This window comes from Hylobates moloch, unplaced genomic scaffold, assembly GCF_009828535.3.
Source record: "Hylobates moloch isolate HMO894 unplaced genomic scaffold, HMol_V3 SCAFFOLD_12, whole genome shotgun sequence".
NCBI lineage: Eukaryota > Metazoa > Chordata > Mammalia > Primates > Hylobatidae > Hylobates > Hylobates moloch.
Genome location: NW_026652287.1, coordinates 105,391,964 through 105,406,639, shown reverse-complemented (window position 1 = coordinate 105,406,639; position 14,676 = coordinate 105,391,964). Strand labels below are relative to the sequence as shown.

General features: G+C 50.2%; 1 protein-coding gene across 4 annotated transcripts; it reads right to left on the bottom strand.

The window, feature by feature from the left end:
• Positions 1-1,182: 1,182 nt before the first annotated feature.
• Positions 1,183-14,660, bottom strand: ZSCAN22 (zinc finger and SCAN domain containing 22). 4 transcript variants are annotated; one of them, XM_032171409.2, is made up of 3 exons: positions 14,584-14,660; positions 5,860-6,313; positions 1,183-3,375 (listed from the first exon to the last, which is right to left on the bottom strand). In XM_032171409.2, exons 2-3 carry the CDS (start codon positions 6,260-6,262, stop codon positions 2,300-2,302), a joined length of 1,479 nt encoding a protein of 492 aa, XP_032027300.1. In that variant the 5' UTR covers positions 6,263-6,313; positions 14,584-14,660; the 3' UTR covers positions 1,183-2,299. The 4 variants fall into 4 exon arrangements, with proteins under 4 accessions (XP_032027300.1, XP_032027299.1, XP_058281794.1 ...); XM_032171408.2 differs by having other exon boundaries at positions 14,579-14,642; XM_058425811.1 differs by lacking the exon at positions 14,584-14,660 and adding an exon at positions 13,148-13,245.
• Positions 14,661-14,676: the final 16 nt, after the last annotated feature.

The window sequence follows — 14,676 nt, the reverse complement described above, 5'->3', positions numbered from 1 at the left end:
TCTGGGACTCCCTCAGAGATACTTCCACAAAGTCTCTGTCTCCCTGAGTCTTACCTTCATGTTATGAACCTTTCTCATCAGTCTTTGTGACTCTATTTACTCTTGACATAGAGGGAATGGACCTGAAATACAGGGAGATACATAGGGAGAGATGGTGACGGTGACTAGTACACAATATGCCGGGTCAAATGGTTCACATATGATGAGACCATCACAGAAACAGAGGCATGAAGAATAATACCCTAACAGTAATGAGAAGCTGCAGCATCCAGTGATAGACATGGACCCTAAAAATGGGACAGGGATGCAGCAATGTGGGAGAAGACCAGAGAACACATGGACAGAATGCTGGCAAAGACTAAGTCCATGACACCAGGGGATCTGGGGCCCTAGAAAAACACTCAATACAGTCACATTTTATTGAGGCCACTGCATGCCAGGCTTGTCTGGGTGCTGGCCCCCAGGAAAATCAGATTGTTCTTGCTCTCCAGGGTTCAAGCTGCTGGGGAGACATCCATGTAAACATACATAAGGACAACGTGGGGCAGAGACAGCATGGTGGCTGCCTCCTGGGGGCACCAGTCACATTCATGGAAGAGACATGAGTCAGGGCCTGCTGAGTCCTGTGTGTTGTGGGTACTGAGAGTAAGACGTGGCCCCTGCTCTCAGGAGCTTATAGTATCCTTGGAAAACGCTCATTATAAGCTCTGCAAGGAGCAAATAAGTAAAACAAGGTGGTAGGAGTTGTAAGAGAGGTATCTAGGAGGTGCTCTGGAAGCAGAGAGGGCAAGCGGAAGTCTGCTCCCGGAGGGCAGGGAGGCTTCTTTGGGCGACATTTGAAACACCTTAGATGAAAATGGAGGGCCGGGCGTGGTGGCTCACGCCTGTAATCCCAGCACTTTGGGAGGCCGAGGCGGGTGGATCACGAGGTCAGGAGATCGAGACCATCCTGGCGAACACGGTGAAACCCCATCTCTACTAAAAATACAAAAAAAGAAAAGCCAAGAAAAAAAATTAGCTGGTCGTGGTGGCGGGCGCCTGTAGTCCCAGCTACTCGGAAGCCTGAGGCAGGAGAATGGCATGAACCCGGGAGGCAGAGCTTGCAGTAAGCCGAGATCGCGCCACTGCGCTCCAGCCTGGGCAACAGAGCAAGACGCAAGACTCCGTCTCAAAAAATCCAGGCACAGGTACAAAGGCACATAAGTGGGAAAACATATGGCTCCTTTGGGAACCACAGTAGTTCCGTGTGGCTGGTGTATGGAAGGTGGAGCCATGGTATGAGATGAGGCCATTTTTTTCACATCACTGCACGCACAGAAAAATGACACTATTCATACACGCATATGAGGGTAACTGGAGAGGTTGCTCGGGGCCCAGGGCAGCCTCCATCTCAGCATACTTATACCCTGTTCAGGAAGCTGTGCTGTAGAAGGAGATGGGTTGGAGAGCTTTCCACCTTGGAGTGACACAGTCAGATCTGAGTAATATCAAGAGTCCCCTGGAGAGTGATACAGGGGTAGAGAATAAAGGCAGGAAGGGGTCAGGAAGGAGACCCCGGCTATAATCCAGGCAAAAGGGAATGAAGGCTCACATAAGGTAGCAGTGGTGGAAAAGGAAGTGAATTAGAGATAAGCTTTAGGTTAAAACAATAGCGCTGGTGACTGGTGGGATGTGGAAGGAAAAGGAGAGACAGGAACGTGTTGGGCAGGTGTCAAGCAGCACCACTGATTACGACAGGAAACCATGAGAGAGGCAGAGTGTGGAAAAGGCATCATGGAAGAGGCAGCCTCAAAAGTCAGCCCTGGAGTTAGGCACAAAATAGGCTGGAGTGGAAACAGTAGGTGCCAAGGCACAGAGGTGGGCATGGCAGGTGTCCCTTCTGGGCTAAGCAGCAGAAAAGCAGGCAAGAACCACAGGAGAACAAGCTACAGTCTGTCTGCCCAGAGCGTCTTGGGACGCTGAGTTCTGAGACGTGTGCCTTCATTTGCCCTGGCCCTCGGAACCAGTCTAAATCCTCAGCTCAGCTGCCTTCTCTCTGGGACAGTCCTGAGTAGGAAATAGAGGGTAGCAGTTCGGGGCCCTTCTGGAAGCTCCTCCAGCTGGCCTGAATCACCTTGTGCTCACAAGGGTTCCTCAAATGCAGAGTTGTTCCTAGACAGCCGAGTCTGCCCTCAGGCACCTGTCATTTTGACAGCTCATCAGTCACCCCCCGTTTGTGGCTCTTGAGGAACTCAGGGTTTCTCTTAGATATTGAGCCTCCATGAAGACGCCGTGCTATGCCCCGAGGGGCGACTTCCGGTCATTGCAGTACCGTGATGTGGATCCGCAAGTGAACCATCAGGGCTGAGCTACGGCTGAAGGCCTTCCCACAGTCGCTGCACTTATAAGGCTTCTCTCCTGTGTGGATCCTCTGGTGCTCAATGAGGGAGGAGCTCTGTGCAAAAGCCTTCGGACAAACCTTACACTGATATGGCTTCTCTCCAGAATGGATTCTCAGATGTCGGATCAGGGCTGAACAGTCGCTGAAGGCTCTGCCACACACGTCACACTTGTAGGGCTTCTCCCCGGTGTGGATGCGCTGGTGCTGAGTCAGGTGCGTGCTCTGGCTGAAGGCCTTCCCGCACTCGTCACACTCGTAGGGCCGCTCCCCCGTGTGCACCCGCTGGTGCTGGGTGAGGTGAGTGCTGCGGCTGAACGTTTTACCACATTCCCCACATTTGTAGGGTTTCTCTCCAGTATGAATCCTTTGGTGCTGAGTCAGGTGGGTGACTCGGCTGAAGGCCTTCCCACATTCCTTACACTCATGGGGCTTCGCCCCTGTGTGGACAACCTGGTGCTGGGCGAGGTGAGTGCTCCGGCTGAAGGCTTTCCCACACTCGCTGCAGGCATATGGTGTCTTCCGAGAATGGGTCTTCTGGTGTGCCTCGAGCGCCGAGGCACTCTGGAACATCTTCCTACACTCGCGACACTGGGAGGACCTCTTCCCTGAGTAGGTGTATGGAGGCTCTGTCCCATAAGCATCCACCAGATCAAATTTGTCTTCTGAAGGAGGCTTCTCTTGGGAGGTGAGGTTTGGCCACAAACTAGAACTGTTCCTCGAGGCACCAGATTCACGGCCACGCTGGTCTGTGGGGACATCCTTGTAAGGCCCTGAAGTTTTCTTGAAATGGATCTGTTGTGTGATAGACTTTGTCCAGATCTCCCCTGATAGTCCAGACCTCTCTGAGCTGCCCTCAGGTTCACATGCCTTGACAAAGGCGGGTCCGAGGGAAACACCTCCCATGAGGGTCTCAGTGACCACATTTGATGGCTGTGACTCTCCCAGGTCGCTCTGCTTGCAGCTTGCCTCTGTGGGCTCGGCTCCTGGATCCCATCCTGAAACAGTCCGAACCACGGCGTCACTCCTCCTACCACACCAGCCTCCCCTACTCTGCCGAGGGCCCCGGTCACACTTTGTGAGGGGAGATGTGGCCCGTTCCTAACATCTGGCCCCAGTTCCAAGGGGAAGTTTCTCATTTGGTGTCTTGGACGACAAAGGGTGCAGGGCTGTCCTCCCACACCATCCAAAACTACACCACAGGTTCTGATTTCTCCTCCTCCCACCAAACTCTCCATCTTTCAAGGCTCCCAATTTTGGCTCAAGAGTCAAGAGGAGAAACCCTGATGTGTAATTGATCTGAAAGACAGAGAGAGAGGGAGGGTCTGTCCTCGTCAGGACCCTGAGCACAGGCACCCTTGCAGGCTCTGATCTCTGTGAGGTTGCAGTTCTGTCCCTCACACTCAACACCTTGCCTCTCGGCCTGGATGTGTCCACATGTGCTCAGTGAATTCTGGCTGAATGAGGGAATCAATCCAGAAGCCCATGATGGTGAAAATTTCTGCAAGTAGAACCCCAGGTAGAATATGGCTGCTGGGGGTGAGTACCTGGCCTCTCAAGCCCCTACATTATAAAGTACTATGAAGGCAGAGTGTGGCGGAGGTGCTCTTGGGGATCAGAGTGTGCATGAGGTAGAGGAATGCTCGCACTGACCTGCCCTGTGTGGGTGCAAAGGACACATAATCTGGCACATCTACTGGATGGATTCCAGGGAGGAGGCAGAGACAGGTGGAATACCCACTGCTCAAGTCCACAGTGGGGCTCAGCAGTGCAGAAACTGGACTCAAACCCCAGCTCTACCACCTTAAGCAGTCCTGCCCTCATCTGGGACTCAGTCTCCCCATCTGTAAGCCATGGACGCTGTGCCGCTGGCCTTCCAGGGCCACTAACCATTATCAGGCTCTTGTCATGTGCTGGGCCCCAAGCACAGTGGGTGACTTCCATTGCCTCATTTCAGCTTCGACCTGCTCTCAGAAGGAGGTACTGCTGTGATTCTGTTGCAGATGGGGCAACTGAAATCCAGCTGAGGGAAGGTGTGGAGTAACTGGTACAGGATCACAGTTAGCTAGTGGCCCAGTTGGGATTTCAGCTCCAGAATCTTCTCCTCCAGGTCCACAGGCAGTCTCCCCTGCTCCCCCAGCCATCTGCTTGGCCCTGCCTCCCCCTTCCTTCCTCTACTCCAGAAATATCACACCACCTGCTTTTACCAGAATACTCCAGTGCAAATCACACGGCTGGCCTTTGACCCCACCATTCCCTCTGCATTTTGCCCTTTCTCTCAGCTTTGGCCAATCCTGTGGGAGGATGAGGCTACTCCCTCTTTCCTCTCCCTGTCTCTGTGACATCTGCTTGAGCAGAGACCAACTTCTGTTCCAGAGAGGCCTGTTTCTCCCAGACCTGAACAAATTTTCCTAACAGTTGCAGTTACCATTTATTTAATCTATGCCAGGCACCATTTCAGGTGCTGCACGGGTATTGCTTTTTATCTCTCAACACCACTAAGGTGGGCGTTTTTATTACAATCCCCATTTTACCCATGAGTAAACTGAGGCACAAGGGAGTCACGTGGCCAGGAAGAGAAGCAGCGGTTGGATCTACTGAGCCTTGATGATTCAGCTGTATCCAGACTCCACATTCCTCCTGCGCACTGCACGTTTCCTCCCAGTATGTGGTACGCCCACCTCCTGTCTGTTGCCAATAGGCCAGGCCAAGCGCACCTGAGACGAGCCACCACTCCCTGCTCTGGACTGTCCCAAGGCTGGGTCTTCCCTGCATCCCACTGGACCTCCCTGGGTTGGGATGTTTGTGTGGGTCTCTGGGTAACAGTGCCCAGCTGAGCCTGGGGCAGGTCTGACTCACCCAAATCCTAGAGACCAGCCCAGGGTGGGCATAGAGAAGGTGCACAGGGACATCTGGTATTTCCGTCCCCCCCAACAGCCACCCCAGGCACCCGGTCCCTCGTCTGGTTTCCTCTGAGAAACAGCCAGTTGGTCACTGTGAGTCCCTGGGATTTGGTTGGCCAAACACAAACATAAGATCCCAACCAGGCCAGTGGGGGCTCAGACCAGGGACCTTTTATTGTTACTACCCTGGGGTTTCTACACTGGTAAGACATAAGCCTGGGGTTCCTGGCTATCTTTGTCCCCTTTGGAAAGAGAACCTAAAATAAAAATTAAGCTAACACAGAAAAAAACAACTGAGAAACAGAACAAGAGAGGAAGAAGAGAGTTCTGATGCTGTCAACAGATCTTCTGGATATAGCCGTATCTGCTGCCTCCTTACCCTTCTTTGCTTCAGCCCATTTCAGCTCATTTTTGGTCATCTGCAACCAAAACACACCTGTCTACAACAGTGTGTGAGAGTTACGGTGAAGTACGAATGTGAGAACGGGTGCATGAGTAACCCCAAACCTCTGTGCTCCCATGTTCCTGTCCAGGGTGTACCCCTGGTGTGCCGTGAAGCTGCCCACAGCGCCCCTTTACCTCTCTTGTCCAGCACCTGAGTCAGATCCTCCACCAGCACAGCGGCTTCCTCTCCGCTCTTGGGACTCTGGGCTCCCACCCAGGCTTGGATCTCTGGGGGCAGCGCACCCAGGAACTGCTCCAGCACCAGCAGCTCCAGTATCTGCTCCTTGGAGCGCGCCTCGGGCTGCAGCCACTGACAGCACAGGGCTCGGAGGTGGGCCAGGGCCTCGTGTGGACCAGATGCCTCCTCATAGCGGAAGTGCCGGAAGCGCAGGCGTGCAGCCTCAGGGTGAGCATTGTGGTCATGGCTGGATTCTCCGCCCTGGGAGAGGCTGGCTTCCTCTTCCTCCTCCACCTTCACTTGAAGGAAGCTGTCCTCTTCCCACGGCACTGGGCTCAGGGAGTGCTTGGGGATGGCCATCGGGCAGCAGTGCTCAGTGAGACGCAGGATGCCGGAGCCTTGGAACTGGGCCTGCAGGAATGTCAGAGCTTCAGCATCACTTGGAACCTGCCTGCCTCATGCCTACAGAGCAGGGAAAACACAGGCTTGTGGCCTGTGAGATGTGAAAGACTCTCACAAAGACATAGACAACCCTAATAATTACCCTCAGCACCACTTGGTGGGTGCTGAGCACTGTTCTAAGCTAGTACTGCTTGCATGTAGACTCATTTAAAACTTACAACAAACGCCATCCTGGCTAACACGGTGAAACCCCGTCTCTACTAAAAATACAGAAACAATTCTCCGGGCGTGGTGGCGGGCGCCTGTGGTCCCAGCTACTCGGAGAGGCTGAGGCAGGAGAATGGTGTGAGCCCGGGAGGCGGAGCTTGCAGTGAGCCGAGATCGCGCCACTGCACTCCAGCCTGGGTGACAGAGCGAGACTCCATCTCAAAAAAAAAACAAAAACCTTACAACTCAGGAGGTGGGACTTTCTACCTATTTTATGGATGTAAAAACAGACACACAGGAGGAAAAGATTTGTCCACAGTCCCTCAGCTAGTGAAGGATTAACAGAGCTAAGCTACAAACCCACACAAACCTACAGCCAGCCTGTTTAAGGCGTGCTCCTCACCCACAGAGCCAAGTCTTTCCCCCTCTGTCTCACATTCCCCAGGTAGCCACATGGTCATTCTCTCACTTTATTTCCTAATTTTTTGTAGTATTTGAGATTGATACATAATTGACTTTCAGTCTTTCCTCTTTTCTTTTTCTTTTTTTTTTTTTTTTTTGAGACGGAGTCTCGCTCTGTCGCCCAGGCTGGAGTGCAGTGGCGCGATCTCGGCTCACTACAAGCTCCGTCTCCCGGGTTCACGCCATTCTCCTGCCTCAGCCTCCCCGAGTAGCTGGGACCACAGGCGCCCGCCACCACGCCCGGAGAATTGTTTCTGTATTTTTAGTAGAGATGGGGTTTCACCGTGTTAGCCAGGATGGTCTCGACCTCCTGACCTCGTGATCCGCCCGCCTCGGCCTCCCAAAGTGCTGGGATTACAGGCGTGAGCCACCACGCCCGGCCCAGCCTTTCCTTTTTTCTAATGCACATATTTAAGGCTGTAAGTTTCTCTCTAAACACAGCTTTAGCTATACATCACAAGTTTGATATGCTGTATCTTCATTATCATTTAGTTAAAAATATTTTCTAATTTATGTTACAATTTCTACCTTACTCATTATTTTTTAAAATTGATTTTATTTTTTTGAGACATAGTCTCCCTCTGTCGCCCAGGCTGGAGGGCAGTGGTGCTATCTCAACTCACTGCAACTCTGCCTCCCGGGTTCAAGCAATCCTCCTGCCTCAGCCTCCAAGTAGCTGGAACTACAGGTGTGCGCCACCACGTGAGGCTAATTTTTGTATTTTTACTGGAGATGGGGTTTTTCCATGTTGGCCGGGCTGGTCTCGAACTCCTGACCTCAAGTGATCTGCCTGCCTCGGCCCCGCAGAGTGCTGGGATTACAAGCATGAGTCACCACGCCCAGTCCCATTGGTTATTTAAAACTCTCCTGCTTCATTGCCAAACAACTGGGGGTTTTCTAGTTGTCTTTTTATTACTGATGTCTAGATTAAGTCTGTCAGAAAACATGCTACGATGGGTTTCGATCATTTAAAATTTGCTGAAACTTGGTTTGTGACCCAGTGTATGGTTAATTTTGGTGAATGTTCCATGAATACTTGAAAATAATGCAAAGCCTTCTTAGCTATGACACCAAAAGCATAAGTAACAAAAGAAAAAATAAATAAACTGGACTTTATCAAAATTAAAAGCTTTTGTGATTTTAAGGACCACATCAAGAGAGTTAAAAAGCAGCCCACAGAGTGGGAGAAAATATTTGCAAATCATATATCTGATAAGAGACCTGTACCTAGAACAACTCCATAGTAAAAAGATGAATAATACAATTTAAAAATGAGTAAAGGGTGTGACTAGACATTTCTCCAAGGAAGATACATAAATGGGCAATAAATAGATGAAAAGATGCTTAACATCACTAGCTACCAGGGAATTGCAAATGAAAACCACGATGAGATAGCACTTCGCACCTGCTGGGATGCCTATAATCAGATAACGTGTAGGCAAAGATATGGAGAAACTGTAATCCTCACATGCTGCTGCTGGGAACGTAAGACGGGATAGCCACTGTGGGAAATACAGTCTGGGAGCTCCTCAAAAGCTTAAACAGAGCCACCCCACGACCCAGCAATTCTACTCCTACGTATAGACCCAAGAGAAATAAGAACATGTCCTCACGAAATGTTATACGCAAATGTGCATAACAGCATTACTCATAACAGGGGCCGGGCGCGGTGGCTCACACCTGTAATCCCAGCACTTTGGGAGGCGAGGTGGGAGGATAACGAGGTCAGGAGATCGAGACCAGCCTGGCTAACACAGTGAAACCCCGTCTCTACTAAAAATACAAAAAAATTAGCCAGGCGTGGTGGCGGGCGCCTGTGGTCCCAGCTATTTGGGAGGCTGAGGCAGGAGAATGGTGTGAACCGGGGAAGCGGAGCTTGCAGTGAGCCAAGATCACGCCACTGCACTCCAGCCTGGGTGACAGAGCGAGACTCCGTCTCAAAAAAAAAAAAGCATTACTTATAACAGCAAAAAAGGAGAAACAATCCAAATGTCCATCACCTGATGAATGGATAAAATGCTGTATATACATACAATGGAACACTATTCACCAGAAATAGAAACAAAAGTACTGATTAATGCTACAACATGGATGAACCTTGAAACATGATGCTAAGTAAAAGAAGAAAGACATGGCAGGGCACGGTGGCTCACACCTGTGATCCTAGCACTTTGGGAGGCCGAGGTGGGCGGATCACCTGAGGTCAGGAGTTCAAGACCAGCCTGGCCAACACAGTGAAACCCTGTCTCTACTAAAAAATACAAAAATTAGCTGGGTATGGTGGCAGGCACCTGTAATCCCAACTACTTGGGAGGCTGAGGCAGGAGAATCTCTTGAACCTGGGAGGCGGAGGTTGCAGTCAGCCAAGAGTGTGCCACTGCACTCCAGGCTTGGTGACAGAGGTAGACTCCGTCTCAACAAAAAAAAAAAAGAAAAAAAAAAAAGCATATTAGTGTTTGTCAGAGGCTGAAGAGAGACAAAAATGGGAGTGGTTGCTAATGGGTTTGGGAATTTCTTTTGGGGATGAGAAAAATGTTCTGGAGGGCAGGCGCGGTGGCTCACGCCTCCAGAATCCCAGCACGCTGGGAGACCAAGGCGAGTAGATCACGAGGTCAGGAGTTCAAGACCAGCCTGACCAACATGGAGAAACCCCATCTCTACTAAAAATACAAAATAAGCCAGACATGGTGGTGCACACCTGTAATCCCAGCTACTTGGGAGGCTGAGGCAGAAGAATCCCTTTAACCTGGAAGGCGGAGGTTGCAGTGAGCCGAGATTGTGCCACTGCACTCCAGCCTGGGCAACAAGAATGAAACTCCATCTCAAAAAATAAAATAAAATAAAAATAAAGCTTTAAAAAAAATAATGTTGGCCAGGCATTATAATGGTGGCTCATGCCTGTAATCCCAGCACTTTGGGAGGCCAAGCTGGGCCGATCATGAGGTCAAGAGATTGAGACCATCCTGGCCAACATGGTGAAACCCCGTCTCTACTAAAAATACAAAAAAATTAGCTGGGCATGGTGGCGTGCGCCTGTAGTCCCAGCTACTTGAGAGGCTGAGGCAGGAGAATCTCTTGAACCCGGGAGGCGGAAACTGCAGTTAGCCGAGATCATGCCACTGCACTCCAGCCTGGCAACAGAGACTCCATCTCAAAATAATAATAATAATAATAATGATAATGTCAGCTGGGTGTGGTGGCGCACACCTGTAATCCCAGCACTTTGGGAGGCTGAGGCAGGTGGATCACAAGGTCAGGAATTCGAGACCAGCCTGGCCAGCATGGCGAAACCCCATCTCTACTAAAAATACGAAAACTATACAGGCGTGGTGGCGGGGGCCTGTAATCCCAGCTACTTGGGAGGCTGAGGCAGGAGAATTGCTTGAACCCAGGAGGTGGAGGTTGCAGTGAGCACAGATTGTGCCACTGCACTCCAGCCTGGCCGACAAGAGTGATATTCTGTCTCAAAAAAAAAAAAAAAGTGCATTTGATAATTGTTAGGTGTTCTCTCCCTTATCTAAGTCAGGCCTCTACACAAAAGACACCTTATCAGTAAGTCTCTGTGCTTCTACACTGCTTTATTTGCTCTTCGCCACCTGATATGTGATACACTTATGTGATTACTTGCTTATTATTTACTTGCCCCTGTTGGAGTGTCAGCACATTAAGGGCAGGGGTTTTTGTTTAGGTCATTGCTTTATCCCAAGTGTCTACAGCATTGCTGGGCACATACATCAATAATAATACTTTTGTTCAACACACCCTCATTAGAAATGCAATGGGTGTGCCCAGCACTGTATTAGAAATGCAAATACGGGGAAGGCATGGGTCCTACGCTCAATGACCTCAATGGAAGGGCAGCGATCAACACATGATAAGATAATCATTATGATGGACATGGATATAGTGTGCAACAGGAATAAAAGAAAATGGGAGCAGACAGTCAATGGGAACCTATGGCTACCAGGCCATACTAGCCTTTTGCATCTGTTATCCCATTCAAGCCTTAGCACCACCCTGTGAGTCAGTATTACCATTCCCATTTTCGAAGTTGGGGAAACTCAGCTGCTAGAGTCATCTGGTCAGTAGGAACAAAGCTAGTGTTTGAGCTCAGGCTATCTGCGGTCTTTCCTCCACACTCAAAGCCTTTCCAAATTCTAGAACTGTGAGCACTGAATGCTGGTCAGGGACAGCAAAAAACTACTTTCATGTACTATTGGTGAGGGCAATCAATTAGAATATCTTTGGCAAACAATTTGGCAGTATGTTGTAAGAGCTTTAAAATGACCGTGCTCTCTGCCTCAATATTAATTCTGCTTCTCAGAATCCAGCCCCATTTCTAGATGGGGGTGCTATCGACATTCAGAGGGAGATAATACTTTCTTTTTGAAAATTTTTTTTTTTTTTCAGACGGAGTCTTGCTCTGTCGCCCAGGCTGGAGTGCAGTGGCACAATCTCGGCTCACTGCAAGCTCTGCCTCCCGGGTTCACGCCGTTCTCCTGCCTCAGCCTCCCCAGTAGCTGGGACTACAGACGCCCACCACCACACCCAGCTATTTTTTTTTTGTATTTTTAGTAGAGATGGGGTTTCACCGTATTGGCCACAATGGTCTCGATCTCCTGACCTCATGCTCCGCCCATCTCAGCCTCCCAAATTGCTGGGATTACAGGCTTGAGCCACTGCGCCTGGCCGCGTCTAGCCAATGCTTAACTTTTTAAGAAACTGCCAGGCTGTTTTGCAAATTGGCTGTACCATTTTGCATTCCCACCAGCTGTGGATGAGGGTTCCAATTTCTCCACATCCTTACCAAGGCGTTTTATACTATGGTAGTTCCCCTTTAGCTGCAGGGGATGTGTTCCAAGACCCTCCAGTGGATGCCTGAAACCATGGATATTACTGAATCTTATATATTCTATATATTTTTTTATACATATATACCCTTGATAAAGTTCATAAGTTAGGCATAGTAAGAAATTAACAACAATGACTAATAAAATAGAACAATTATAACAATATACTGTAATAAAAGCCATATTAATGTGGTCTTTCTCCCGCTCTCAAAATATTTTATTGTACTACACTCACCAAAACTGAAGACAAGGGGTGACTACTGTATTACTTTTCTTGACATTCTGTACTTCCCACAGTGAACTTGTTTTCTCTTATAGTCAGGAAGAATACCCTAAATTAAGTGTAACCTCTCCTAGGAGACCTCAACACTTTGCTTTGGCCACATACTACTCCATATTCAAAGACTTAGTCTCTCCCTCTCCCATCCACGACTCTCACAGTTTTAAATATTTGCAGTTCTTCTTTTTCCTTTCCTTCAATGTCAGCCAGGACACTCAGTGTGCTTGGAGTCTCTGCTCAAGGAAGTCACCCTGGACAGAGATGCAGGAGGCCTGAGAAAGAGCAGTGGCCTTGGGCACAGGAAGAAGAGAACGTTACTCTAAAACAAGACCCTAATCCTGAAACCTTTTGGTGACAGCTGGTGACCCCTGGCGACCTCTGGCAAAGCTGTGTTTAAGCCCCTTCACTGCACTGTAAAGTTCTCTTGGGTCTCTCGTGGCCTTCCTAAACCCCTTATTGCCCCTGCTATTCTCGAGTTCTGAAATCCCTCTCTGACTGATTCCTCTGGGCTCTCTAGGCCTCATCTTAGCTGCCACTTTCTTCAGGTGTCATCCCAGATAGCTGGTACTAGTCTAAGTCCTCTTCCCAGAGTGCCCTGAGTAACTCTTTGCTGGCTCTGTACTGTTTCCTCAGAGAGGCTGGGCTGTCCTGGAGCCACAGTACACAGGACTTGCCCTATAGCAGGTTCACAATAAACAGGCATTAAGCAAATGGAATGACCAGGAAAGGCTGAGCATGCTTACCCACGAATGTAGGGGACCATTTGGGGAAGGGGAGGGGAAGGAGGAGCAAGGGTGGCAGGGATGACAATAGATGAAGCAACAGCTCCCAAGTTCTCTTTTGCACCCCTGGAACACCTATTCTGGAGAAATCCCTCATGACAGTCTCTGAAATACATGTATGTCAAACTTCCTCAGCCTCCTCAGCCAACCTCAACCCCTATCAGGTTGAGGTTCCCCATCCACAGCTGCTTTACCAACCAAGGAGGGTGGTTCTTTTCATTTCTCACACATAGCTTATACCAAGCCTGATAATGGTACCTACCTCAGAGGGTTGCTATGAGATTATGTGAGGTGATTTATTATAAGTGAGCAGCACAGGCCTGGTGCACAGTAAACATGTAGTAGATGTATGGATTCCATAGCCCCCTGCTACACGTAAGCAAACACTAGGGGACATATCCATAAGCCCAGCTGAATGACCACTAGTCACCCAATTTCAGCTGCAGACATGGCAAAGCACAAATCCTCTCTCATATGCTTGGTAAACTGTTTGTGGATCACCCAAGTTTTAGTCTCCCTGATAAAAATCTCAGTCAATCATATATTAACACATATTATCTCAGGTACAGTCTGTCAGCCATAGCCTTCAAAATACCCAGACACAGGAAATATCTCAATGTCACCTATAATCAGTCAAATAAACACAGGCCTGGCCAGGCATGGTGGCTCACGCCTATAATCCCAGCACTTTGGGAGGCCTGGGCAGGTGGATCACCTGAGGTCAGGAGTTCCGGACCAGCCTGACCAACATGGTGAAACCCCGTCTCTACCAAAAATACAAAAACTAGCCAAGTGTGGTGGCAAGTGCCTGTAATCCCAGCTACTCAGGAGGCTGACGCAGGATAATCGCTTGAACCCGGGAGCTGGAGGTTGCAGTGAGCCGAGATTGCGCCAGTGCACTCCAGCCTGGGCAACAGAGCGAGACTCCGCCTCAAAAATAAACAAACACAGGCCCTCGCAGCATTTCCATCACACAGTATTATTCTGATCACGGTCATTCATAATCTTAGTCAACATCTCAAGGACGCATAAAGAATATCAGTCACACTTGAAATCACACCGTCACACGCTCACCCTCTCACAGTATCTCACAACCCACCTAGAAAGTCTCAAACGGCAACCATCTGTCAGTCACACACTCCATGGTTAGTGTTACACTCAACCTATCAGAATCACACCCTCCAACCCGTCAGATACACACACCCAAGAGGTGTCAGACACAGAACCGCCTATCAGGCACATCAACGGGTCCGCCCCACACCCTCCCAGGCCACTGGTCCCACATTTTATCTGTTATCTGTCCGCCCGCTCCACACTTCGTCCGCCCCACACCCGGTCAATCAGTCCATCCGACACACACTCCGTCGGTCCGTCCGACACAGTCTCCGTCGGTCCGTCCGGCACTCAGTGTGCCAGTCCGCACCACATTCGGTCCGTGAGTCCGTCCACACCGGGTCCGTCAGTCCGCGCACACACGGTCCGTCCACACCTGGTCCGTCAGTCCGTCACATCCTCTGCGCGTGTGTCCGGCACTCGCAGTCCGTCTATTCACGGCCCCTAGTCAGCCTCTCACTCTCTATCCGCTGGGCGGTACCCCGCATCTTGCTCTGGCCACCGCAGAGGTTCGCGGCTTCTGGACCTGCTGTGCTCCTCTCCAGCCTGGACCAGGACGGAGAACACCCCCGAAACCCACCTCACCAGCACAGCCGGCGGACCCTTCCGGAGGTGGCCGCAGAGACTAGCCAGCTTGCGCGCCCGCCGACCCGGACCACAGCTCCCAGCACGCCCCAC

Bases quoted from the DNA above. Each gene is read 5' to 3' on its own strand.
- ZSCAN22 (XM_032171409.2), bottom strand. From the start codon at position 6,262: ATGGCCATCCCCAAGCACTCCCTGAGCCCAGTGCCGTGGGAAGAGGAC. The intron at 3,376-5,859 runs GTAAAGGGGCGC...GGACTGTTTCAG, and splicing joins TCAGGTGCTGGACAAGAGAG to GATGGGATCCAGGAGCCGAG.